The sequence below is a fragment of the Cenococcum geophilum genome, assembly GCF_001692895.1.
Source record: "Cenococcum geophilum 1.58 unplaced genomic scaffold K441scaffold_101, whole genome shotgun sequence".
NCBI lineage: Eukaryota > Fungi > Ascomycota > Dothideomycetes > Gloniales > Gloniaceae > Cenococcum > Cenococcum geophilum.
The window spans coordinates 292,709-316,581 of NW_027137659.1; the positions used below are offsets into that span (position 1 = coordinate 292,709).

At 50.1% G+C, this 23,873-nt stretch overlaps 8 protein-coding genes across 8 annotated transcripts; 3 read left to right on the forward strand and 5 right to left on the reverse strand.

Moving 5' to 3' along the window:
* Window positions 1–139: 139 nt before the first annotated feature.
* Window positions 140–1,312, reverse strand: K441DRAFT_709608 (uncharacterized protein; the record flags this gene model as incomplete). Its single annotated transcript, XM_067653859.1, has 2 exons — window positions 140–1,073; window positions 1,290–1,312. The coding sequence occupies 2 exons, from the start codon at window positions 1,310–1,312 to the stop codon at window positions 338–340; spliced, it is 759 nt and encodes a 252-aa protein (XP_067496502.1). The 3' UTR covers window positions 140–337.
* Window positions 1,313–2,065: 753 nt separating this feature from the next.
* K441DRAFT_20628 (uncharacterized protein) lies at window positions 2,066–2,420 on the forward strand. The gene is made up of 2 exons (XM_067640514.1): window positions 2,066–2,333; window positions 2,384–2,420. The coding sequence occupies exons 1-2, from the start codon at window positions 2,127–2,129 to the stop codon at window positions 2,384–2,386; spliced, it is 210 nt and encodes a 69-aa protein (XP_067496503.1). The 5' UTR covers window positions 2,066–2,126; the 3' UTR covers window positions 2,387–2,420.
* Window positions 2,421–5,079: 2,659 nt separating this feature from the next.
* On the reverse strand, window positions 5,080–5,423 carry K441DRAFT_671516 (uncharacterized protein; the record flags this gene model as incomplete). Its single annotated transcript, XM_067650431.1, has 3 exons — window positions 5,080–5,126; window positions 5,229–5,310; window positions 5,361–5,423. Coding segments are annotated over 3 exons (192 nt in total), but the record flags the coding sequence as incomplete, so codon positions are not given.
* Window positions 5,424–6,680: 1,257 nt separating this feature from the next.
* On the reverse strand, window positions 6,681–10,702 carry K441DRAFT_682946 (uncharacterized protein; the record flags this gene model as incomplete). Its single annotated transcript, XM_067651641.1, has 3 exons — window positions 6,681–9,940; window positions 10,273–10,338; window positions 10,480–10,702. The coding sequence occupies 3 exons, from the start codon at window positions 10,700–10,702 to the stop codon at window positions 6,681–6,683; spliced, it is 3,549 nt and encodes a 1,182-aa protein (XP_067496505.1).
* Window positions 10,703–14,642: 3,940 nt separating this feature from the next.
* On the reverse strand, window positions 14,643–15,220 carry K441DRAFT_682947 (uncharacterized protein; the record flags this gene model as incomplete). Its single annotated transcript, XM_067651642.1, has 2 exons — window positions 14,643–14,689; window positions 14,854–15,220. 2 exons carry the CDS (start codon window positions 15,218–15,220, stop codon window positions 14,643–14,645), a joined length of 414 nt encoding a protein of 137 aa, XP_067496506.1.
* A 699-nt stretch (window positions 15,221–15,919) lies between these two features.
* K441DRAFT_671520 (FabD/lysophospholipase-like protein) lies at window positions 15,920–17,299 on the reverse strand. The gene is made up of 3 exons (XM_067650432.1): window positions 16,955–17,299; window positions 16,671–16,907; window positions 15,920–16,616 (listed from the first exon to the last, which is right to left on the reverse strand). Exons 1-3 carry the CDS (start codon window positions 17,113–17,115, stop codon window positions 16,025–16,027), a joined length of 990 nt encoding a protein of 329 aa, XP_067496507.1. The 5' UTR covers window positions 17,116–17,299; the 3' UTR covers window positions 15,920–16,024.
* A 376-nt stretch (window positions 17,300–17,675) lies between these two features.
* K441DRAFT_709609 (uncharacterized protein) lies at window positions 17,676–19,027 on the forward strand (the record flags this gene model as incomplete). Its single annotated transcript, XM_067653860.1, has 5 exons — window positions 17,676–17,802; window positions 17,845–18,012; window positions 18,071–18,453; window positions 18,485–18,523; window positions 18,602–19,027. 5 exons carry the CDS (start codon window positions 17,676–17,678, stop codon window positions 19,025–19,027), a joined length of 1,143 nt encoding a protein of 380 aa, XP_067496508.1.
* A 1,586-nt stretch (window positions 19,028–20,613) lies between these two features.
* On the forward strand, window positions 20,614–20,940 carry K441DRAFT_508522 (uncharacterized protein; the record flags this gene model as incomplete). Its single annotated transcript, XM_067642071.1, has 1 exon — window positions 20,614–20,940. A coding segment is annotated over one exon (327 nt), but the record flags the coding sequence as incomplete, so codon positions are not given.
* Between the last annotated feature and the right edge of the window lie 2,933 nt (window positions 20,941–23,873).

Consider the following 23,873-nt stretch of genomic DNA (forward strand, 5'->3'; position numbering starts at 1 on the left):
AATATATGTCCGAAATTGGCTAGTCTCGTACGCTCAGCTCTGCTCAACTAACCTCGCCTAAAATTGGCTAATGTCTGAACTAGCAGGGCTCTAAGGCTGATGTGGAACGTAGAGTATAAAACTATGATTGCTTTAAAACCGACCTAAAGAATGGAAAGATATGATAATGGGCCCGAACGCCGTACAGTGAATGTCTAGATCGATGAACACAATTAGCAAGAAGAGATGACCAAAAAGCATAAGGCATCTAAACGGCTAAAAAATAATACATCCTGAGGAGATCAACAACTGGCCAAACCGACGGGTATAAATGAAACTATCACCACGAGCGCTCAGCTCAGCAACCGCCTCCAACAGCAGCACCAGCTGAAGCCCCAGCAGTAGCCGCATTATTCCCCCTCTGCCTCCTCTCCTTCTCCGCCACCGCCATGAAGCTCACCACAATCTGATCCACAAACCGCTGATCCAGCCCATCTATCAGAACACTCAGCCGGCCCTCCTTCGACATGGACGCTAGCCGCGTGTACGCGGCATACACGTTCCCAGCCGTATCCTCGAGCTTCAGACTCCCGCCCGCCATCAGCGACGCCCCGTAGTCGTGCGTGCCCTTCCAGAAAAACTGCTTGACGGGCCGGTGCACCCCGACGGCGACTTGCTCCGCTCTGCTAGCGAGTTCGGGGCCCGCGGGCAGCACGACGGCATGCCGCTGCGTGAACAAGCCGTCGCGCGTCATCTCGACGCGCTGGTTGCCCTCGAAGACTAGCTCGATGTAGTTGGACCACCGGTGGAAGACGATCGTACCGACGGTCGGGCCTGAGGGGCCGCCACGCCGCACGACCAGGTCCGCGAAGCCGGTGCGGTAGTCGACGAAGTAGGCGTCGGTGCGTTTGTTAGGGAACTTGAATGTCACGCTTTTGCGGCCTGTGAAGCCACTTTCGGCGTATAGATGGAATTGGGTTGCGACGGTTTTGGGACCTTGGTTAGTGGATACTGTAGGGCCGGCTTGCTTGGGGTAGCTGGACTGAGGGTTGGCTTGTGTGGACGATGGACCTATGGTAGAATATGAGGGTGGCCTAGAGAGGCCAGCTTTCGCAGGATATGGCGGTGCCGCTGCCATGATTGTAGGTGTATGATTTTCAAATCAAAGAGAATAATAATGTTATTTATACTCCCGTGACGCAAAATTTCGAAGGGTTTGGTCAATTGATCTAGTTAGTAATGAGAAAGTGTCCTCTTCTTAAATGTGAATGCCCTCACGGTCCGTTGTCTGGGGTGCGCTACGTTCAAACGTCATACTTGTGCGCATAGCCATTTGTCTGGCGCTCTGATCTCGAGGTTAGCCTTGTTTAGTCAGCCTTGCCATTTTTAGGCGCATCCTGCGACCGTAGCACTAGCAGGATGGTATTTAAGTGGAATCCTTCTGCTGTGCCGGAGTGGCAGCTTGGTGGCTGTGTTTTCGAAGGGTTCAGGCGGAGTCGATCGTTTGGAATCCTGTGCTAGGTCTGATTGGGTTAGATTGTATAGCGATAATCTATTACAGTGAATTCAGTAACTTTAGCAAAATCTGGTTCATCATTGGAGATCTACTAAAAGGCTTCCTAGTGGGTTCAAGTTTCTTGGGAGGACACAGTCAATCCGACCCACGCGTAGCGGTAGGCTTAAAAAGAGCAGGTAAGTAAGTTTTAGAGAAAATGCTTCTGAATAGACCGCTTTGTGAAGGCTCGATTCAACCGCGAAGGATCTATAAAAAATTTCCCCACCTCTGTACTAATCCAATTTCTTCTTTTCAACAACTCTAGATGGAAATCATACTCCGGATTCACCCATCCGGGTAGCCCGGCCCATGCTCTCGACTTCAGAGATGCATATAACTATTAGATTAGTTACATAAGTTATGATTATTATATAATCTAACTAATTATAATCATAATCAACCCTTGTGATTATGATAATCAATATAATCACCCGCGGTAAGAACGCGTAGGAACAGAATGTCGTGATAAAGCTTTGGTGTTAAGAAAGTTGCCGCTTAATTTTCCTCTATAATGATCGGCGCTTACTAGAAAGCGGTTTTTTTTTTTTTTTTTTTTTAAATCATACACCGTTTTAGCTGCCCTAAGGGCGCCATGCTAGGTCTTCTATTTTACAGAGGTAGATCCTGGGTAATCACCCGTCTCACCTGTAGCAGTGATTCCGTAAGGCCCTCATCCGCCTGTCTACCACGTGCTATAGGTGTATGGTGCCCAGGAGAGAAGCAAACGCCTAAAATCGCTAAGTCTGAATCGAGAATCGAACGCCAGAGCAATACAATTATAAGGATATATGTAAGCAGGGTAAGTTCCTGTGCAAAGGAGATAATCAAAATCAAATAATCAAAAAGTAGTGAGTACACAAATTACCTCCGTTCCGTACCGTATATTTTACGGGCCTAGAGTTCTTACTTTAATACTATCCGTCTTCCGCCAACGTCGCGTGTAACTACTAAGAGAGACTTAGTTAGTCACTTTAAGTCTATTCCAGGCCTCCAAAAACTGCCCTAAAAGGCCTATTTGTACCATATATTATACTGCTTTCTTTACTAACTATACTAGGTTTAAGATCGATTTATAGCTCTAAGGTTAGCTATTATACGGCCAGACTGCTTTCCTTAGATCCTTAAAGTTAGGGCATTTAATTAGGATATATCGCCCTATCTATTCGTTCCTATACGTGCACCTTAAGTTAGGCGCGCGTTTAATCCTACGGAGGCAGCTTTTAAGGGCCACCTTACCCGTATATATCTGTGTAAGGGTAGTAGAGAAAGCCTTTGGTAAACCCCCGTGTACTCTTAGTCTCTATTTTAAGATCTTTAGTGCTAGTCTGTTACGGCACTGGCAGAAAGCGGCAACTATAGTAGACGTTATGGTAGACGCAGGCTCACGTGACTCTCACGTGACTAGGGATCGTATATAACTCCTCGCGTTGCTGCTTATCCTTTCCTTTCCTTTTCTTTAGCTTTAGATTCTCGTTTATAGACAATCCAATTGTACAGGCTTGCACGTCCCTCATACCGTGCTCATGCCTCGATTGACTGAGTCGCTAACAATAAATATAGGAAAATGCTAAGACAGTAGGCGACGTCCAATCTACACCACCACAGTAATTCAACTAGAAAACTATATAAGAGTCTTTATTAATAAGAACTAGGATAATATACAGAAGAACTTTATTGATCGCGATAAGTGGGAATGCTTAAAGGAGACTAGAGATATTTTAAAGCCGTTTCGCGACACTACTACCATCCTCGAACAGGACAATACGACGCTCGATTAGGTGCTAGAGTCAATAGATTACCTTATTAGCTACATTAAAACAAAGTAGAGCGAGCATACAGCCGACACAAACCTCTCCGCGTCGCTTTTTTCTATGTAGTTCGCATTTAACAAGTATTACAAACGTACTAATCGAACACCTGTATACGCTAGCGCACTGCTTTTTAATCCTACCTTCTAGAGATAATATCTTGAGGATAAGTAGAAGGCTGTCAAAGAAATTTACCCAGGTACGATAGATTAGGCAATTAACGCTGTATAGAGATTGTGGACGAAGGGATATAAGTTTGTAGCTATTCCAGGTGAAGCTTTAACGCCAATTGACCCAGAGTCTATTACCAATGCCCTTAAATAATATTAATTTAAAAGGGAGGTGGCTAGGTCTATATTATTAGATAAGTTTAAGCAGTTTATTAAGGTGATTCTATAAGACCTTACTGCCTATAGCTTTTACTAATATCTTTCTCTTATAGGGCAATCCCATACCGAGTATTGCTGGCTCTGCCTTTAATTGGTAGCTTGAACCTACCTAGCGTAAGAACTTCTCACGCCTCTTACGTATGGCGATCGATATCCTCTCTATCCTATCGATGTCGGCCGAAAGCGAACGCGTATTCTCCGGAGCTAGGCGTCCAATAACATAGGAGCGACACCAACTTGGCGCTGAGGTTGTTGAGCAGAGTGAGTGTTTGAAGAGCTGGATTAGATTAACAGCTAGGGACGGAGGAATAATGGCAGGTGATTTGGGGGGGGTAATGCAATGGGAGATGGGGCTATGGCGGCCGTGTCGGTGCTAGAAGGCCTCCTAAGTCTCTCTATATCGGCGGAGACTTCCTAATAAGGAAGTTTATATAACTTTTGGTACGTATTTTGAGCTTTATGCATTTATCTTATTTTTTTAAAGGCTTACTAATATAGTCTTGGTATTTTAGATAACTATATAACATAATATAACTGCCCTTAAGCAATTATTATATAACTAGAACTGCCCTTTAAATTATGTTATATAAGTTACCTACTAGCCTGATGCTACCGCCATCAGTGCTACCACCTGGTTTACTGTTGTAGGGAGATTAAAGGAGCGTGGTTTAGGCTGGATGTGGTCCCATACTCACTGGGCCTCGTCCCACACTTCTTAGGCCACTAGACACGTAGCCCAGATGTGGTTGTGGGTAAGTGGGCGGCCGTCCAGGGGGCATCGTTTCCGATCCTCTTCCGGCACCGATACCAGAGTTGCTAACAATTAATCAATCAAGTATCTAGGTTAATGCTTGATTTGAGGGTAGTTCTAGAGCTTAAAGACTTGATTGTAAACTTGCAACTTGATTTATAAGCTGAATAGTATACATATAAATTACTATTGAGGCTCTTCCCGCGTATTAATATGCAATAGCGCGCCCAGTGCGCCCACTAAATACCGGCAAAGTTATCCTCAAACCGCTTGACCCAGCCTCCGCAGGCGCAACAACCGCTGCCTCTGGTATACTATCGCGCAACTGCGATTCAAACAGGCGCTCTCCGTGGCGAGGACCGCTGGATCGGCGGATATATACCCTCAGGATGGGCCTCTGTTGACAGCTCGATCGGTAGGTGGGCCTGGGAGTCGGAGAGCTCAAGCGGCTGGCTGGCAGTACCGCTGCCGCGCAGGATTCGGGTGCGTTTTGTTGGTCGTACGGCGCTATTAGCGGCACGTTTTGCAGCTCTGGACGCAGCTTTCAGTGGTATTATAGGCAAAAACAACGCAAGAAATATTATTATTGATTCTTGTTTAACGTCTAATGCGGTCCTCTTGCGAGTCCATGCAGACAAATACCGCTGAGTTAGGTACAAAAAACCTCCAAGGGAGACGTGAGAGGTAATACAGCGTGAACCCCTCCAGGTAGCACGCCCGTACTACGTCAACGGGAGGAAAAATACCCTTAGGTCGCTGCTCTGAGACTCCCTCCTGCAAGGGAGTGTCCTGATTGCCTATCTTGCCCTGTCTGCCATTCGTACTATGCTTCCATTTGATTGTTGATTACCGTGAGATTGCCGTATGGTCTTGTGTACCTGCCCTTGCTCCCTCGATTGCCCTGTGTGTGTATGTGTGTGTGTATACGCCTGCGGTCCTCCTGCTTGCAGTATGATTTCCACCCCAAGGGATCAGCGGGACGAATTTGAACTATAATAGAACTAGGTGTCTTGTCCTAGGCCCCAACCTAGGTCCCCTATACACATCCCCAGCCAAAGATGTAGAGGAAGACGAAATGTAACCGACTACCGGACCTTGCATATTACCCTGTTTCACCTGCGTTAGCACTACCCTCGTATGTCTCGGATATGGTTTAAATAACTCATAGGCTCCGGAGTTAGGGGTCTACTTTCATGTATTTATATCACTTAATTTCCATAGATTTACAATTAAGTCGCTCGTTCAATTCCCACACACTGCAAAGCTTACACGAAATACCGCGGGTAAGTCCAAGCTGTCGGGTAGGATGGGGAATAAGAGGCTCATCACAGTCTTCCCGAGACGTATACGGTTCGTTCGGTTGCTGTATGTAGGTATCTTTGGGCTCAAAAATATAAGGGATTCCCTTGGGGACGCGTCAAGTTTTCTGTTGACCTGAATCGGATTTCCTTACTACCATCGTAATACAGTCTTAGGTGTCTAGAACCCCATGTCTCACTACCCCTCTTTCGACCGTTCGAATGTCTCATCGAATGTCTCATTACCTATAGTTTCGTATCATCTCGTATTATCTCGTATCGTCGTCAGTGTCACGCCACCTACCTTAGGTATATAGATAGCTTTTAGAACCAGATTCAATAAACAAAGTTCTCATACCTGATCGTCCGTTCAACATTTTTTAATTGAGGCTTGTAAAGAGGCGTGGTTGGCTCTCGATCAAGGCCTTATACGACGCTTGATTGACAGTATAGACCGAAGGCTGAAAGCAGTAAAAAAAGCACATGGCTGGCAGACAAAGTATTAACTATAATAAATTACCTGCATACTGATTTGGCTGCATTTAATTGCTACGGCGTTGTGCAGTTGTTCAAAGTCGTGTTGATTTTGGTGAGAATTCGTGTGCACAGACTAATGTCTTGGCACCGTAAGATGGCGACAGTGGTTGAAGGACTTTGCTAATAATCGGCAGCTCCTGTGTCCACGAAACTTCCTGTCTGGTCACGGCTTGACTCAAGTATTGGTCATGTCTCTCAGACGATATCGATCACATCAAGGTACCGTTCGCTGCTGCCTTATACTCTAGGCGACGTTCCACGCGCTCACGATCAAGCTATGGGAAGAGTGCTTTCGGGGAGGGAGCAGAACGAGTATGAATAAAAGTAGGGAACTAGGGCTCTACCAAGAAAATCACCGACGGCTCATACAAACATTTCCTCGTCCCTATGAGGAGGCACATTGGGCTCTAGACAGGCGCGCAGTGACTGTATGCTAGCCTTTACCGCCTGGCGATGTTCGGCGGCTGTGGCTAGGTGCGAAGATTGGTAGACGTGGTTGTCGCCATCCAACCACTGCTCCAACGCATCGATGAGGGTAGATAGCTGAAAAGCTAGAGGTTCATTGGTGCACGCCTGATGTCTGGCAATCCAGAGCAGCCCTTCCAAGATCTCGGGGATGGCGCATTCGTCCCACAGCAGGCCGCCTTCCATGAGACACGGCTCCGGCGTAAAGCTGGCGTGTACAACACGCAAGCCTGGTGGCATGAACAAGACATCGTCTTGCTCCAGGACAACCAGGCGACCTTTGCCTTGTGGCGACCAGTTACAGCCTTCGTTCGAGAATCGTCGCCAATCCTCGGTGTCCAGGTCAGTAGCGATCGCCCAGATTTTGACGCCGGCGAGACAGCGTACCCAACTACCGATAAGGGGGTCTACGTGCGATCTTGAAAACGCGCCGGTAAAGCCTAAGACGTCAAAACCCAGACAGTCTTCAATTTGGTTCGGGGCGAAATGCTCGCTCCTGCCGACAGTGCTAGTCGCGCGATCCATCAGCGTTGAGAGTAGTCGGAAGCGCGACAATCTGCTCAGTAGCGGCTCGTCCGCTCGCGCAAGGCGACGAAGGTTGATAGCGTTGCTGACGGAGGCAGTGTCATCGGATGAGCTCAGGTCGACCGTAGTAACAGTCATACAATACTCCTTCATGCTCATCGACACACATGCGCCGGTCATACTGTTTTGCACGTCGATCTGCTGCTCTGGAAAGCGTTGCCACAGCATGTCGATGTATTCGGCGATGTCATACATCCCACTGTCCTGGAAAATCTGCTTGATGACGACAGGGCGCTGGAAGATGTGGCCGCTGTCAGCATAGCGGCGGAACGTGTCCCAGCTCAGGTACCAAACGTCGGCGTCGTCCGATGATGCCACGGAGCTTCTGCCCAAATGATGTTCTGGCTCAACGTAGATGCTGGCCCAACGCTGTGGATGCAACCAGTCGAGCTGCAAGCGACGTTGATGCGCAACGTCAAGTGATACGTGGGGCCGGCTCAGGTCCTTAACAAGTCGATGGATTTTGGCAGCATGACGCGCCTGCAAGCTTTGAAGCAGCGTAGCCGGTCGTCGCGACGGCGAATCGCTGTTGTCGACATCGCTTGATCGTGGTTGTGTGGGAGCCGGTGTATTCAGACGCCGTGTCTCTTCCGCCGCTGTGGCCGGTTTGTTGTTGTCCTCACCGCCGAGAACGGTGGCTGAAAGTCGATGCTGCCCTGAACTCATGAGTTTGCCGGCCTGGTATGGCGAATTGACGACGCGGCCTAACAGTGGAACCGCCGAGCGTGCCGCCAAGCCGTAGGAGGCCGATGAGCTCCCTCTCTGGTCGCGTGCGTGAGCTGAGTCTGATCCCGCGGTCCTGTTCACGCTCGTACCCGTTCGATCTGCGTCCAACACACCCTCTTGGCTATCTGCTGCCGCCCCTGCATCCTCTACCCCCTCATGGTCTTCGCCTTCTACGTTCCCTGCCTGATCCACCACCTCTTCTTCCTCCTCCGCCCCATCGTCTTGTATTCCCACCTCGGCCTCCGCTCCAGCAATGCCTTCTAGATCTGCCTCTTCTTCTCCGGTGCTATTCCTTCTTTGCGTGTCCAAAACAATTTCGTCTAGCGCTTCCTCCATTACGCCTAGACTCTGTGATCTCCGGCTGATCATGTCCCAATCCGTATCTATATCTTTTCTTACATCTCTTGTTTCCTCATTCTCTTTTAACTCAACCTCTTCTGCTTCCTCTTCGTCACTCTGCCCGTCCTGGCTTCTGTCCGCTCGATTATTACACCCCTTAGCGATGCTTCCTGTTCCTGTACTCTCTGTGTCCTCTTTTGCTTCTCTGAACCCGCTGCTCATGGTGGAGTTTTGTGTCATCTCTACTTCAGCATGCACGTCTTCCAAGCCTCGATCTGATGTTTCTTCTTCTTCGACCCTTATTCCTTCCATGGCTGTCGTTTCAAGAGCTTGGTCGTCGTCCGGGAGTTCGTCCTGAAAATGCTCCATATGATAACTTTCGGCTTCTGGTTCTGGTTCTTTGGACCCTGACAACTCGTGATTGCGGTGATGGCAATCCTGATCGCTGGAATCGTTGCTGCGGACGGGCGCGCTAGGGGCGTTCTCACTGTCGGGAGCATGTCTTTGACGAGCCTGAGGATTACCCACTAAGTCCGGGAAGATTAGACGGCCAGGCTCTGTTGCTGACAATTTGGTACGTTTAGCCGGCCGGGTGGACAAATCACGAACGCTGACGTCGTCGTCACCGTCATCATTGTCGTCAGAGTCATTAGGGGCAATCGACGGCACAACCATGCCATAGGGATCCCGCTTCAGGCCAAAGTTCTTGATCGGGGTCCCGTTGATGCCCCGCGCCGATTTCTTGACCTGCTGGCGTGCGACAGCGGAGGTGGCCTTTTGACGAGCCCAATCCAGGGCAGCGAGGATGTCAGCGCGCTCGACGGGCGAGCGCGTATCCTGAACTTTTGAAGCGGTAGAATGCTCACCGATTCGGAGGGCTTTGTTCTTGCCGCGCAGAACGCGAAGTTCATGGCGGGCAAGCATCTTGGAATTGAGCAGGTCGACGACATCGTCCCAGCGTGGTATTAGCACGGCTAGGTCATGCAGCTGACGGAGCAGTGGCAGCGGCAGGGCGTGCCAGCCATAGTATTGGAAGCACTCAAACCCCCAGGCGGCGATGATGCCCGACTGGTGTTGCAGACGCTGGCTCTCACGATCGCGCATGTTCTTGCCACGCTGCGCCAGGCGGTCAAAGTCGCCCCAGCGCTCGGCATCGGCATCGTTACGGCCGGCGATGGGGCCAAAGACGGGGAGAAAGGCCGCAGCGACGTTAGCCGCAAGAGTGTCGATGGCGAGGATCTTATCGCGGTAAATTTTGTGTAGTTGTTCTCGCTCGCGCGCGCTACGGCACGCCTGGGCGTCACGGTGAAAGCTGGCGGCGAAGTTCATGGCGGCCATGGCGGGTGGCAATGACGTGTGCGCCGAAGGTACGTCGGTACTCATCATCGAGGTAAGGTGCTCTTGCAACGCCATTTTCGCCATCCTCGTTGGGGAGAACGGTAGGAAGCCACGGACGGCGATGGTTGGTTTGCGGGGGACAGCGAGCTTATTACGCCAAAACGCACTAACTAATTAGCACTAGCGCCATGGTTCCATTTCAACGAAAGGTCCTATTTGATTAGTCAACGTGATTCTCCGAACCCGTCGCCATCCTCTTGCAAACACATCCTTGCCCTTTCCGACCTAGATCACTGACGCTGTGCTGTATGAGAATCTCATCAAGCCCTGATGCCGCTGTCCGTCCTTCATCTACTGAGGTTTGCCAGCTGCTCCATCCTGCTCGGAGCAGCGTTGCCGCAGTGGGATGCGTGCTAACACAATCCATATCCAGGCCACATTCTTCTCGTCTTGTCACAATATCACCACGATCGCCTTATCCAAACCAACCATCCGTCCTTACCATCGGCCATTGGATTCTCCGCAAGATCCACGCCGAGGGCCTCTATCGAGTGGCTGCAAAGCCATCCTGTTCCAACACCTCAAGCATGACCCCGTCCCTAATGAATAAACGACCGCTCTCTTCGCCCTTGTCTGGCGAGGGCGCGACAGACGAATGTAGCAGCATAGCTACAAAACAATCCCGACCAGCGAAAAGGACAAAACTCACGATCTACTGCTGCTGTCAAGGCTAGGAGCCGTCTAGCCGTAAGTTGAGGCTTGGTGAGATACAGATTGTCGTCGAGAGGAATCCCTCGTCGGACAGCGCAGCGCACAATCGGTATTCCGACATCCTGGCATATTGGAGGAGTGCAGGCAACGCCGCAGCGCTGCAGCGGGGGCACGACCTGCTGCCTGAGGATTTCGATTGCGAAACGGCTGCTGGATGACATTATACATCGGTCGAGCTTGAGTGGGACCATGAGGTTCTTTTTGCGGACATAGGCGATGGCCCAGATGCAAGGGGGTATCGGAGGTCCGGGTTAAGCTTGGCATAACCTCGGGTTACGCACGACCCCCCAAGGTCCGCGACATATCGTCCAAATATCGCCCCCCCCCCCTTTGGTGGTGGCCCCTACTTTTCGGACGCGTTTTTGAGGCCTAGGTTAGTACTGGGTTAGTATGGAGGGCCTCAGCGCGCCTTCGACCTCACCGTCGCCTCGACAATCCATTTTCCAACCCTCTCCTGTTCTCGTGCCCGCGCTGGCTCGCGCGGGGCTTCTGATTTTATATAGAAAGGCCTACTGTAATTCTAATTGTATAATATAGAGCCCTCATCTTCTTCTCCTTTGATATTTACGCGTTCGGTGACTTTATTTACCCGCGCCGCGCTCACGCGTCTCTCCCTTACCTCTTGCGGATATGGAGTCTTTTAGGAATCTTCTTACCCTACGGTCCACTTTACGGTCGAACGAAGCCCCCCTGGCCTCCTCCTATAGCCTCCAGAGCGAATTCAAGGCCCAGACGGCGCGGCTACACGATATTCATAAGGCCCAGCGCTCAAAGAATACAACGAGGGCGTACGAGCCGAAGCAGAAAGAGTGGGAAGACTGGTGCGCGAGACTGGGAGGCAATACGGACGGCGCCTGGGTAACAGAAGATAAGCTTTGCCTATTTTTAGAGCAGCAAGTCGTCAACCGAGAATCACGGGCCGCTGGCTATCAAAAACGCAAGTCAAAACGGAAAGAGATGTGGAAAGATGGCGAGCGGGCGAAGAAGAGGCAGAAGACGGCTAAGGGAAAGGCAGCCGTAGCGGCAGCCGCAGCCATAGGGGAGGAAGCTGTAAAGGAAGAAGGAGAGATATGGAACGAGGAGGCCTTAGACGCTCTATTTAACGAGACAGTCCGATACTCAGTTGTGAATAGCTACGTCTCCGCTATTACCGAGCTTTATGCGTGGCAATCGGAAGGCAAGGCCTCGCAGCCGCTGCGGGGGGCGAAGCTCTCGGCGGTACTAGATAGCGTCCGCCGCGACGAGGACCGGATTCGACGCGTTAACTTTATCGATCGAGGCCTATTTACAATTACTGGCGGCTACGACGTCAAAGGGCTTAAAAGGGCGATCACTTTGTGCTGGGAGACGGGCTCCAAGATGCCGGGTTCAGTCGAGTCTTACCTTCGAACTGCGGCTGAGCATTTATTAGGTTTGTATCCGGTCCGTACGGCTGCCGTTTTCTACCGTTTTCTAACCCGTTCCTTAGGCCACACTACCGTTACCCGGGGTGAAAGTAGACGGGACGTTCAGCTTGCTGACCTTGTCCTTATTAAACTAGAGAACGAAGGGCCTAAACCGGACGAGCCGGCGCCGTGTATGATTATGTCGATGACACAGGGGAAGCAGAATCAACACGGCAAGGTTGAGTATATGGGCTGTATGCGCAATACTGACCCTATCCTCTGCCCTCTCTCCGCAATAGCCTTCTACTTCTTTAACCGCTGGGGCAAGGACGGCGCCGAGAGCTTCCCATCCTTTCGGCAGCCAGAGGACTACTACGGCCTATACGTCTTCCCTGGTAGCATTAAAGTACCGCAACGGCCGTTAAGCTATCATACGCAGTTTGAATGGAATAAGAAGATGTTCCAGGGGGTAGGAATTCACTCGAAGGAGAAGACCCATAGCGCCCGTAAGCAGAGCGTCCGGCATGCCGAGCTTAGCGGCGTTAAGGAGACCCAAATTAGACGGGCNGGACGNTGGAATACGGACGCGATGACGGGAGCCTACCTTAGCTATCTACCCCGTGCNTTTATGCGGTCNATNGCNGGCTTCCCAAAGGAAGGAAAGGGCTACTTTCTCCCCCGCGCGCGAGAGGTGCCGGAGGAGGCCCTCTGCTCAAAGATATGGCCCGAGACTGACGTCTGGCTAAAACGCATGGAGACCTACCACCCAGAGAGGGCCGATAATGAGGTCGTACGGCTTGACCTTGCGGGCTCAGGATTTCTACGCCTCCTCCGCGTGCTTAGGGTAATCCTATTGCAGGACTCAGTAATCCTACGTAAGCAGTTCCCGCTCCACCCCCTATGGAAGGACTCCCTCTTTGGCTGTGAGGAGTACCAGAGGTTCGCCGCGCGGGTAGAAAGCTCGCTGGCCAGCGTAGTTACGCCGGATGAGATAATAATGCGGAAATACTGGCCCGCCCATGAGGCCGTAGCTAAGCTAAGACACGAGGCCGCGATCTCAGAGATGAAGGGGGTTCAATTACGCGTGCAGACGATCTTAGAACGCCTTAGCGAGATGGAAAGGTCATCAGCATCATTCGCACCTATATGGATCCAGCAAGGGAAGACGGGTATCTGGATAGGGCCTACGGAGTCCGTACGTCCGTCTTTAGACGGCCCCGTACCCTTACCTTTGCCCGTACCTGTACCCGTACCCATACCCGCGTCCGTTCCTGAACGCGTCAACGGCCAGATTCCGTCTTTGGATAAACCCTCTCCCGTATATCCGACCCCTAGGGAGATACCAAGGGGTCCTCAACTGTCTACTGCCGTAGAGCCTGCTCAGCCGTCTACCATAACGTCTACCATACCCCCGCAGCAGCTGCCGCAAGCTTCTACCATACCCCCGCCGCAGCTGCCGCAAGCTTCTACTATACCCCCGCCGCAGCTGCCGCAAGCTAACGCTCAACCTCTCCCATTTATCCTTGACCCGCAGGCGCCGCCAAGGAAATATAAGATGCTTCGGGGCGGTAATTCGGTGTTCCAGCTCTGGGCCGAGTGGACTTTAGGGCTAGCAGGTGGGCCGTCAATCGAAGCTCTTGATCGCTGCTAGGGGGCGCGCTGGCGGGTCGACGGCGAGGCTATGTTCTACAGCCGTCACCGTAGGATAATTAAGGATATAAGATGGCGCGTAGAAGACGGTACGGCAAGAGACGAGAGACAGGCTATCGACCAGCTGGAACAGCTACGAGGCCGGCATTCTTTAGATTGGCTTTGTAAGAATATCTAAATAGTTATTTTACTGCAGTGACCAAGACGCCTCAATGTACAACTGCACCAGTGACTGAGACGCCTCAATGTACGACTGCACTGCAGCAACCGAGACGCCTCGATATAGGACTACGGTGACCAAGACGCCTCGATATAGGACTGCATTGACCGTAGTACAGTCCTATATTGAGACGTCTCGGTCACTAGAGTATAGTCCTACATCGAGGCGTCTCGGTCACTGCAGTGCAAGTATGTTAAATTCAGAGCAACATTACGCCACCCCCCAGAAGTACCGATCAAACTTGAATTATGTACCTTTTCGCCCAAAATCGCGCGCGAGGGTACTTTTTATACTAGGCGCAGCGACACGATCGGACACCTGAATGCGAGTGTTGTCAACAATGACTTGTCATTTTCGATATTTCTCTTTTGAGCGCTGGGAAATGCGCTTGAAGGACTGAAACGGTTGACGCAAGCTGAATGGCGCGGTTTTCGTCCCGCTTCAACCTATTGTCATTTAGCCGTCAACTTCACGTGCAATCTGCTTGTGTATGCCGATAATTTGGTCTAAGGTCGAAGTCTTTGATTTTCCATCTCTGTACCTAGTCGATACTTGTTTTGAGTTGTACACATGTAGGATATTCACGATGCTTTCACGAACTTTGATTTAATCGGTTAATGGCTTAGTCGTTGTTACCTATTGTGATGTGGGCAGCTTTCATCCTACCCCCAATCCCGGATTGGCAACACTAGCAAACTCCAGAGCCTTCTTAATTCACAGGCTGCACTGAACAGCATAATTTTGCGATTGTAACAGTGAGCGATTCTCCAAATCGTGACCTCCATCGCTCTGAGTACAAGGCTGCCCGGTTGGTTCACTTCATCCCATGCCATCCGACTATGCACGTCAAGCTGTTGCCTGTTGCCCGCTGCCTGCTGCCTGCTGCCTGCTGCCTACAAATGAGGTGAATGGTAATCTCACCGGAACGATGTACGTTGCTGCCCACTCCAGATAACATTGCCTCTTGGAACAGTCGCCAATTAGTTTACCCCTGTATTACCAACACACTTGCAGGAAAAGGGCGTTTTCACAGAACAGGCAGTACAGGAGGACGAACCTATCTCACTTTGAATGCTTTGTGCTACCTCTTCTGCGGAGTTGAACTGGTCCCTCCAGCATTTGGAAATAATATCTCCAAGCTTGACCTCAGAGACGTCTGGATAAATGCCGTCTTGGAGCCAGAGTTGGACCATCCAACCCTCGACATGATCGTCTGCAACGTCTGGATAGTTACGCTCTTGAATCCAATTAACCATCCAGTCTTGAAGTTCGTAATGTGGCCTTTTGGAAGTGATGATCTTATAAATTGTCGACCCTAGAGCATGTAGCTCAGACCGTGTAGTTCCGTTCCAGTTTTCTTCAAGAACTGGATGCTTGAAACCTTCTTCCGCCCTGACTCTGGGAGAGTTTCCATCAATGCCCATCCAGCAAAATCGCACAGCAAAACCGTCCTTGATTAATCCAGGAGAATATTTCGCCCGCCTATATCACCGTGCCTGATACCGTGATCGTGCACGTACTGAACAGCTTTTACGATATCTCGGCACCATTTGATACGTTCATCTACTGTTGCGGTACCCCGTCGAGAAAGTACTGGCGAATAGTGCCATGCTCGGCGCGTTTGGGAACAATATGCTCAGCGCATACTGAGACTGGACCAGTTTCGGCGATTCGGAGACAAGGTGCAATGTTCGGATGGCTTCCTAGGCATTTGTAGATACGTTTCTCGATTTCAATGTCCTCTATCGAACTCGGACCTGTCGTTGGAAGTTTCATAACTTCTGTCATATTCTCTGGCCAGTAAAAAATATGGCCTGATCCGCCCTAAGCCAAAGCTCGGTGCCTCGTGGATTGAGAGCCCATGTAACAACGATCCCTTGGCCATTCTCGTCCTTCTCAATGCGCATTGTATTTGAGTAGTATGGGTTAAGAGCAGAAGGCGTTATGCGGGATATGCAGAGTTGGCGAAAACGTTTGGATGAGGGTTGTCGGGGTCTTGCGTCCATGTGTTGCTCTCTTTAGGAAGCGAAGTGAAGACCATGAAAGACTGTAGTCCGACGGGTGATTGCCGTGCTATGGGTAGCCGTGCAATAGACGAGGGCTGTGCGATAGGTAGGATCGTTGGTCCGGGGAGTCGTTGAGGTGCAGGCTGAACAGTGTTTGATAGCTTCCTACGTCTGGGAAAGAGCCTAGTCAGCTATGTACTGAAAGCCACGTTAGACAAAACGCTAACATTCTCGTCCAGACATGCCGTCGGCGCATGCCTTCATCTGCTTAAATACCGCCTGCGACTCGATGTAGCGATCTGTAGCCGCGATGATGGCATTCTTCCGCTTCGAGTCCTCCAACACGATATCCTCCAGCCCTCTCAACACATTAAACCGGTAGTACCGTCCCGTGTCGTCGAGCTGTGATTTGTCCCGGGAGAATCGCTCCGCCGTCTTCTCCGTCTCCGTGGCAATCGCAAGCAGACTCTGGCCAATACCGATGAGATCGCCCTTGAGCGGCGTAAGCGACGGAACGCCCGTCCCAATCGACACCAAACACTTAACTTTGTCTTCAAGCGAGCCAGACGGCCAGATGTCTTGGGCCTCATTCCATACCTCATACACCGGGTTATTCGCTCCTGCAGCCCCATCGACAAAGCTCTCCTCAAAGGCACCGATGGTGATAGGATCGAAGAAGGACGAGGCTGCCGACGTTGCTCGGCCTGCCTCCCATATCTTGGTGGTGCGGAGTAATCGTTCGCGGCCACGTGGCGAGCGGTAGCTGGTGAGCCGCACCGTATCGCCCGTCTCGCTGCTTGTTGCACAGACGAATCTACATTCTACTCGTTAATGTCCCCACAGTCCGCACCAGGTGGTTTTCACTCACACTTTGCACTTTGCATCTGGGGCATCCTTTAACAACGCATCCTCTGCGAGACCTTGTCTCACAGTGATCTCTTTGATCACCCGCTCTAGCTCATCCGAGTCGAATCGTCCTTGGACCTGGCCCTTGATCGTCACACGATGTCTTTGCTTCTGGAAGATCCTGTCTAATAGCGAGACATATGCGTCAATGCACTCGTCGACTGTCATCCGCAGCCGACCAAGCATGATCGCTACGAGCCTGTGCTTCTCGTCAGCTGCATATTCAGCAAAACAATCGCTACGAACCCGCCAGTGCTAGTGCCTCCGATCATGTCGAAGTAGTCGCAAGGCTTCGGCGGCGATTCCGGGTTGATGGTGTCCATCAGCTGCTTCACGATCTGAAGCGTCGATAGGCCGCGGACGCCGCCGCCATCGAGAGCGGGCAGGCGCAGGTCATGCTCGGGCATGGCTAGAGGGATAGACAAGGTAGCTCAACAAAGTGATCAGTTTGAAGAAGCAATATGGAGGTGTGTATAACCTCAAGAGGCTGTGAAGCCGCTCTTGGGACATTGGTGTCCATCTTCAGCTCGACGTGGTTCAGCTGCGAGTGCCAAGTCCTTGTACTATCCTGGCAGCCAGGAGAAAGGTTCATCCGAGGCGCGGTTAAAGTTTCCCCCTGAAACTCAGAAGCTGGAAAGGCAGTGTTCCCAAAGCTCCCTACAGTTTGCTAGCACTAGCAGGGAGGGCGGCCGACCCGCTCCGGCCATAGGGTTGTGATTTGAGACGGAGCGAGCTCTAGAGGTGTCTGTTAGGGACATTTTATTGACTAGTCGCATGTCCCGAAGATTGACGTAGTCGTGCCAAGAAATGCCAAGCTTACCTCAGCCTTGTCGCCACGTGCTCGCCGTGCTTAACGGCAAATACTGTGGCGACCCGCTGACATAGGCTTGTTTTGCAACTACGAGCAAGCCGCAACACAGCTATATCACTTTTGCCTGCCACTGGCACCGCTACATCAACTAGATATATGTCTTGCGACACTATCCGACCACGTTCACATTACAGAACACCTTCCCACGAAGATGGCGAGCAGAATATCTCAACAGACCTCAACCACAGAGTCTACCTGCGTCATCCGGGCTATAGCGACACGGGTAACATCTTGATGGTACTTCCCGCTTTAGATCATCCTTAAGGCAGTATCAATCACGAAACTGCGCGAATTGCGTGCGCTATTGTTGCCAATAATAGATGGGAGGGATTCTTAACGGAGACAAGGACTGGTGCGCGTGCTTCGTTTGGTCCTGATGGTATTCTGCGCAGAAACAATTACTACTTCCGGGTTTCTGAAGAAGCTGCCGATGGTAAGCAAACAGAAAGCTCCCGTATACTTATGCTTGTGTATTGACATTGAGGTCTCAGAGAAATATCCCGTGGTCCCATCTTTTGCCCACTGGCGCTTCCCCCACGATAAACTACCTCAGTCATGGAGTTCCTGCGAGCCTCCAAAGCTTCCTCTTAACAGGCAATTACCTCATCAAAGCAGTTTAGCAGAAGCTACACTGGCCCGGGATGTCTCCTGCCACATAACGAACCATATTGAGGGTACGGAACATGCACACTTAGTGCCGCGGAGCGAAGAGCGCTGGTTCCAGGATAATGGCATGTTCCGATACACAAACCAGCAGCGCCCGGGGTCTGCACCCGTTGACGACGCTCAGAATGCTATTCTCCTTCGGTCCGATGTTCACACAATCTTCGACCAGAAGCGTTTTGCGATCGTTTCCAAGTCTTCTGTCCTCCTCGTTCATATTCTAGCCAGGTTCATCTCTTCAGCTTACGAGTCTCTACCATAACGTGTCGCTACAGCCACTCGTTGGTGTCGCTATTTAGTATGTTCTGGCACGCTTCGCGTGGACAATCTTTACTCAATCCGTTAATTTTGTGCAGCAGGGCCTTAAGCGGAGGCTCTGCATCTATGTAGGTGACGGGGAGACGAGTATTGTAGACTTCTCGGGAGACCAATGCAGGCAGCTACTCGCGTCGGGGGCCAAATCTCGGAGCCAGAGTCCGCGAAAACGACAACGGGATGCTTGTATGGCTCCGGTGGGAGATGGGGAAGATAATGGAGAAGAGCGACATTTCCGGGGTCGTGGGAGACGGCGCAGTTTCGGTGCCTCATCGCAAGATTCTTCCTTCGATGAAAAGCTGTGGACTACCTCTCAAGAGACCATACCGGATACGGATATTGACGATAACAATGACGAGCTAGACAACTGTGATGATGCGGAAAGACGTTTAAAAAGATGGTGTCTGGCGGGTTCCTGTAATCATAATGATCCTAGTTGGAAGTCTATCTTAGATCCCCATTCTAGATAATTATCAATATTGCTTTCAAGTTCGATTTACAAATTCACCACTTCGTATGCCCTCCTTTTGCATCTACTACATCTTGACAACGTTCTTTCATATTCCCAATATATCTCGCAAAATCAGATAGTTCCAATGCCGCCCACTCTTCCTCTATACATTGCCTTAACTCTACAAGGCTACGCTGAAATCTTTTAGCCACTCTCTGTTTTAACAGACGCCAGACATTCTCTATCGGATTCAAGTCAGGAGAATTAGCAGGCCAATACATCTTGTCTATACCATTTAAAGTATGGAGCTGTTGCGTGAACTTAGCAGTATGTTGAGGAGCACCGTCTTCCATCAGAATAACATGCCTCCGAGGGTTCTCCGGGTGTTGTGCCACCCAGTCCATAAATCGGTATACCCATGGAAGCACTCTTTCTCTATGTACTTCACCCGTTACACTGCCCCATTCCTTTTCGATAACCACCATGTCTCCTTTACCAAGCGCTGAAATGCTCCCATGGATGGTCCAAGAAGAGTAATCTCTAAACTTAGGAGAACAACAAGAATCGCCATACTTCTCTTCTGGTCGCCGGGTGACATATACCTTTCCAAAGCCTTCGGTCGAGAGGGAGCACTCGTTGGTCCAGACAACATGAGCCCACTGCTCTGGCGTCCAGCTTAAATGCTCGATTGCCCATGCTAAACGTGCTTGCTTTTGTGCTTCGGTGAGGAGAGGTTTCGAGGTGGCCACGCGGCGACCGTAAGACTCTATCTTGAATGCTGCCACGAGGGCTTTCCGACAAGCCTGCACACCCTCCAGCCAAGCGATTTCCTTGTACGTCATTCGACGATGAGCAGCGTTAAGGGTCGCACGAGCAACAAGGCGTTCCCGAACCTCGCCCGTAATGCTAGGCTTTCTGCCTGTTTGCTTCTTTGGGGCTTCGGCTTGGGATCTTATTACGGATTGAATGGTCGTCCGAGGAAGTCCCATGGTTGTGGCGATTGCTTCTGGTGTCCAATGTAAAAGATCGGAGAGTGTAAAGATGCGACAGCGCTCTTTGTAGGATAGTTTAGTTCCTGGTTGTCGGGTCTAGTCTCGGGTCTGGTCTGTTGGACGCAGCGGGCGACACTGACGAGGTCTTCGAACAACGTTGGGTATACTTGTTCTACCAATATGCTCCAATACACTTCGCAGCAAGGACATGCGCTTTTATAGTTAAAGCAGTTATTCTAGTACGTTCGATAGCAGTACCTAAGATGACAACTTTCTTGCCAATGCTTTCTAAAGCGTTAGAGTGATGACTAGGACTAGATTTTAGTGCAAGTACGGAGGACTGCGCAAAAAGAGATTTCTCTTTCCTTTTTGGGAAAAGCGTCGTTTTGGTGCCAAGACCCCACCAAATATATTAACTTTTTGACTTTGAGGTTGTAAAAAGCAACTCTACACCAACCTTTTGATATGATCTATTCACTTAATCGCTTGTAATATCCTCTACACACACCTTCTGCCTTTTTTTGAGCCCAAGATGCCTTACTACGGCCTTGCAACGAGAGCGCAGGCCGTAGTAATGCGGGCACTGGGTACCCCCCTAAAAGTAATCAATTAAGTTACCGGAATTAGCACCAAACACATTGGCAACCTGCTAAAAAAGGCGGTAGAGAATGGCTGGCGTGCAGATTGGGTCCTCCTTGATGACCACCTTAAAGATAAGCCCCGCCGGGGGCGTAAGAAAAAGATTACCCCTGATCTTGAGCAGAGAGTCGTTAACGCCGTTACATGCGATCGTTATGGGCGTGAAAAAAGCACTAGAAGGATCGCTCGCGAAATAGGTCTCTCACCATCAGCCGTTCGAATTATACTTAAAAGGCACGGCTTCCGCAAGACAAAGCCAACAAGGAAGCCTGGATTAACTCCAGCTATGAGGAACGAACGATATAAATTTGCATTGGCCCACCGCTACTGGACGTTGGAAGATTGGAAGGCTGTAATTTGGTCGGATGAGACAAGTATTGTTTTGGGCCACCGTCGAGGGGGCTATCGAGTATGGCGACGTCCTCACGAGGCCTGCGTACGCAGCTGCGTACGAGAACGGTGGAAAGGGTACTCCGAGTTTATGTTCTGGGGTTGCTTTATATACGACTTCAAAGGCCCTTGTCATATTTGGAAGCCTCAAACAAAGAAGGAATTTGAAGAATCAAAATCTATCATTAAGATCTGGAATGAAGCTTTAGAGCCAGAGGCGCGCAAGGCCTGGGAGAAGAATTAAGCCATTAAAAGGAATATACACGAGCTATGTTATAAAAGGCGTATGCCCGGAGCACCTGCTAAATGGAAGTTTACAATATTGTACGGAGCTTTTACTTGATTAGATGGAGGTGGAATTGACTGGTGGCGATATTTAACGAATATCTTGATACTAAAACTTCTTCCATTCGCCTAGAGCCTTACGTGCTTAAATCCTAATACAATCGTGCAAGAAGACAAGGCTACTTCTTATACTGCAAAGATTCACTAAACCTACTTTAACGCCTGCGAGATTCAGCATCTTCTTTGGCCAGGTAATTCGCCTGATCTAAATATGATTGAGCCCTGCTGGGGCTATTTGAAACGGGCTACTACAAAAAAGGGCCCACTTACCTCCCGTGCAGCTGTAGAGAAGGCCTGGCTTGGTGCTTGGCAAGATCTTGAGTAGTGGCGAATTCAGCAGTGGATTAAGAGGATCCCTTGCTATATTGAGAAGATTATAGAACTTAAAGGAGGTAACGATTATAGAGAGGGAGCAGAAGAAACGCAGCGAAGCCGGAAGCAGCTCCGTGAGGAAGCTAATCGCAAGCTTCCTACGATTGTTGGGGTGCTTCAAATGGGCTACGATACATTGCGTAATCACTGCAGTCTACCTGACGCCTATCTGCAATTCTTCCTTCCTGCGCAGAGCCGTGAGGAGATTGAGGAAATTACTGAGGAAGAGTGGCAAAAATTAGTTGATATAGTCGTTCCAAATCGACGTTAAGACACCCAAGGCCCTGGCTTGGTTGCAGATCGACAGCTCTATAATTAAAGACTTTAAAGAGACGGTTGCAATCAGGTAGTTGAACGGGTAGAGAGCCAGGTAGGGAGCTAGGTAGGGAGCCAAGAGCAGCAGAGGCAATTAAGGCCTCGAAAACCTCGAAAGCCTGTAGAATATAAGGTGCGGTGGAACGAGATCAATCACGTGAACATCAAACGGTAAAACACCACGATTTAGAAGCTATATAGATGATATATTAGTATTAAAAGCTTCAATCAAGTTGATTGAGTTGATTTTGGTGAGGTCTTGGCGCTCAAAAACGCGCTTATCCGAAAAAGGAAGGAGAAATCTCTTTTTGCGCAGTCCTCCGTATGCGCGATGTTTAGCCTCTTCTGGGAGGGTTGATCTATTGATTTCCTTGCATCACCGCTATTTGCATTGTTCTGTCTGCTGTAATAGATAAGCAAACGCATCCACTTACTCATCCCGCTTTGTAAATTTTCCTTAGAAATAAGCAAGAAGCGAGTTCTCTGATGAACACTCACTTGGTCAGCACCGCCACATGCCACGACTGAATCTGAAAACGATCTACGGTGGCTGCACGCGTACTTCGGGTTGTCCCAGAATCTTGCCAAACTCCCGAGAACGACGACTGGGTCTGCGACGTAGACATAGCTGTATGTCATGCCATGAGTTGGGCCGCATCGCGAAGTTGAACGGTGATCGTCGCTGGTCCGAGGTTAGAAGTTCACGCTTCAGTTGACCCAGCAATCGCGCCACGCTAATCCAACGTGGGCTCTTCATCGTAGCCGAGCAGTAGGGCATCGGAGAGTTCTGTGGCTAGTGGTATGAACGCGGCGGTGCTTAACCGCCACAACGCCAAGCCCAAGAGAGTTGTTGGTTCCAACGTACCAGCCCACAGCAGAACCGCTTCTTGCCGGCTTCCTATCTTCATTCTGAGAAAGTAGCGCCTCAAAAACGTATGTATGTATGTATGTATATTCTATTATGGCCATGCACCATTTAGGGTATGGGCCGTTACAGAGCGCTAACTAAATACTTCCTGCTATTAACATGCATGCTCTAGTTCAGAAGCCAACTATAAGAACTATATATCTATTACCTAACACTATACTCAACCAAGGAAATAAAGGAAAGTAATACGTTACTATTAGAAGAAAGTCGGAGTTTAGAGGCGAGCCCAAGTAAGTAGTTTTCGACGCCTCGTGTCCGCAGGGCTATTCCAGCGTTGTGCGCTTCTTAATCGGCGACGCACCAGTGGAGGCACGTGTAGAGGAGGCTCGCGGTGTATTCGGTTAGATGATTGGAGGAGGAATTCTTAAGAGTCTTCGCTCATTAACGTCGGCTTCTGTGCTCTCTATATCTTGTACGCTTAAGTGTAAACATCCGGTCTCCTTTGCAAATTCAATCGTAGCTTTAACTACGCTAATGTCTGGCTTCCAGCGCTCAATTGGGCCGTTAATATTCCTGCCTCCTTCTCGTCTGCGTGAGTAGCCTCCTAATGCATATGATAGGTCCCCAAATCGATCTCCATGCTGCTCTCTTAGTTTAATCCTCTGCTGTGCCCACCTCCTACAAGAGAAGAGGAAGTGCTGTATTGATTCTGTGAGCCCGCAGTCGCATAACGCCGTCTCTGATGCATTAATTTTGTGGAGATATTCCTTTAGAAATGACTTGCCGGTCCGTAGCTGCGCAAGGATGGCAGCTTCCAGGCTAATTAGCTGCTGGTATAATCCTGCAGCCTTTCCGAGGTGGAGTGCTGCGTCAATCTTCCTTGTAAACTTGCCCGTATTAGATCTTCCCGCTAGAAGCGGTCCTGTTATTATCTCGGCTCTTTT

Coding starts and splice junctions, on each gene's coding strand:
- K441DRAFT_671520 (XM_067650432.1), bottom strand. CDS start 17,115: ATGCCCGAGCATGACCTGCGCCTGCCCGCTCTCGATGGCGGCGGCGTC. Junction 16,908..16,954: donor GGAGGCACTAGCACTGGCGG/GTTCGTAGCGAT, acceptor CGAGAAGCACAG/GCTCGTAGCGATCATGCTTG. Junction 16,617..16,670: donor CCAGATGCAAAGTGCAAAGT/GTGAGTGAAAAC, acceptor AGTAGAATGTAG/ATTCGTCTGTGCAACAAGCA.
- K441DRAFT_20628 (XM_067640514.1), top strand. CDS start 2,127: ATGCTAGGTCTTCTATTTTACAGAGGTAGATCCTGGGTAATCACCCGT.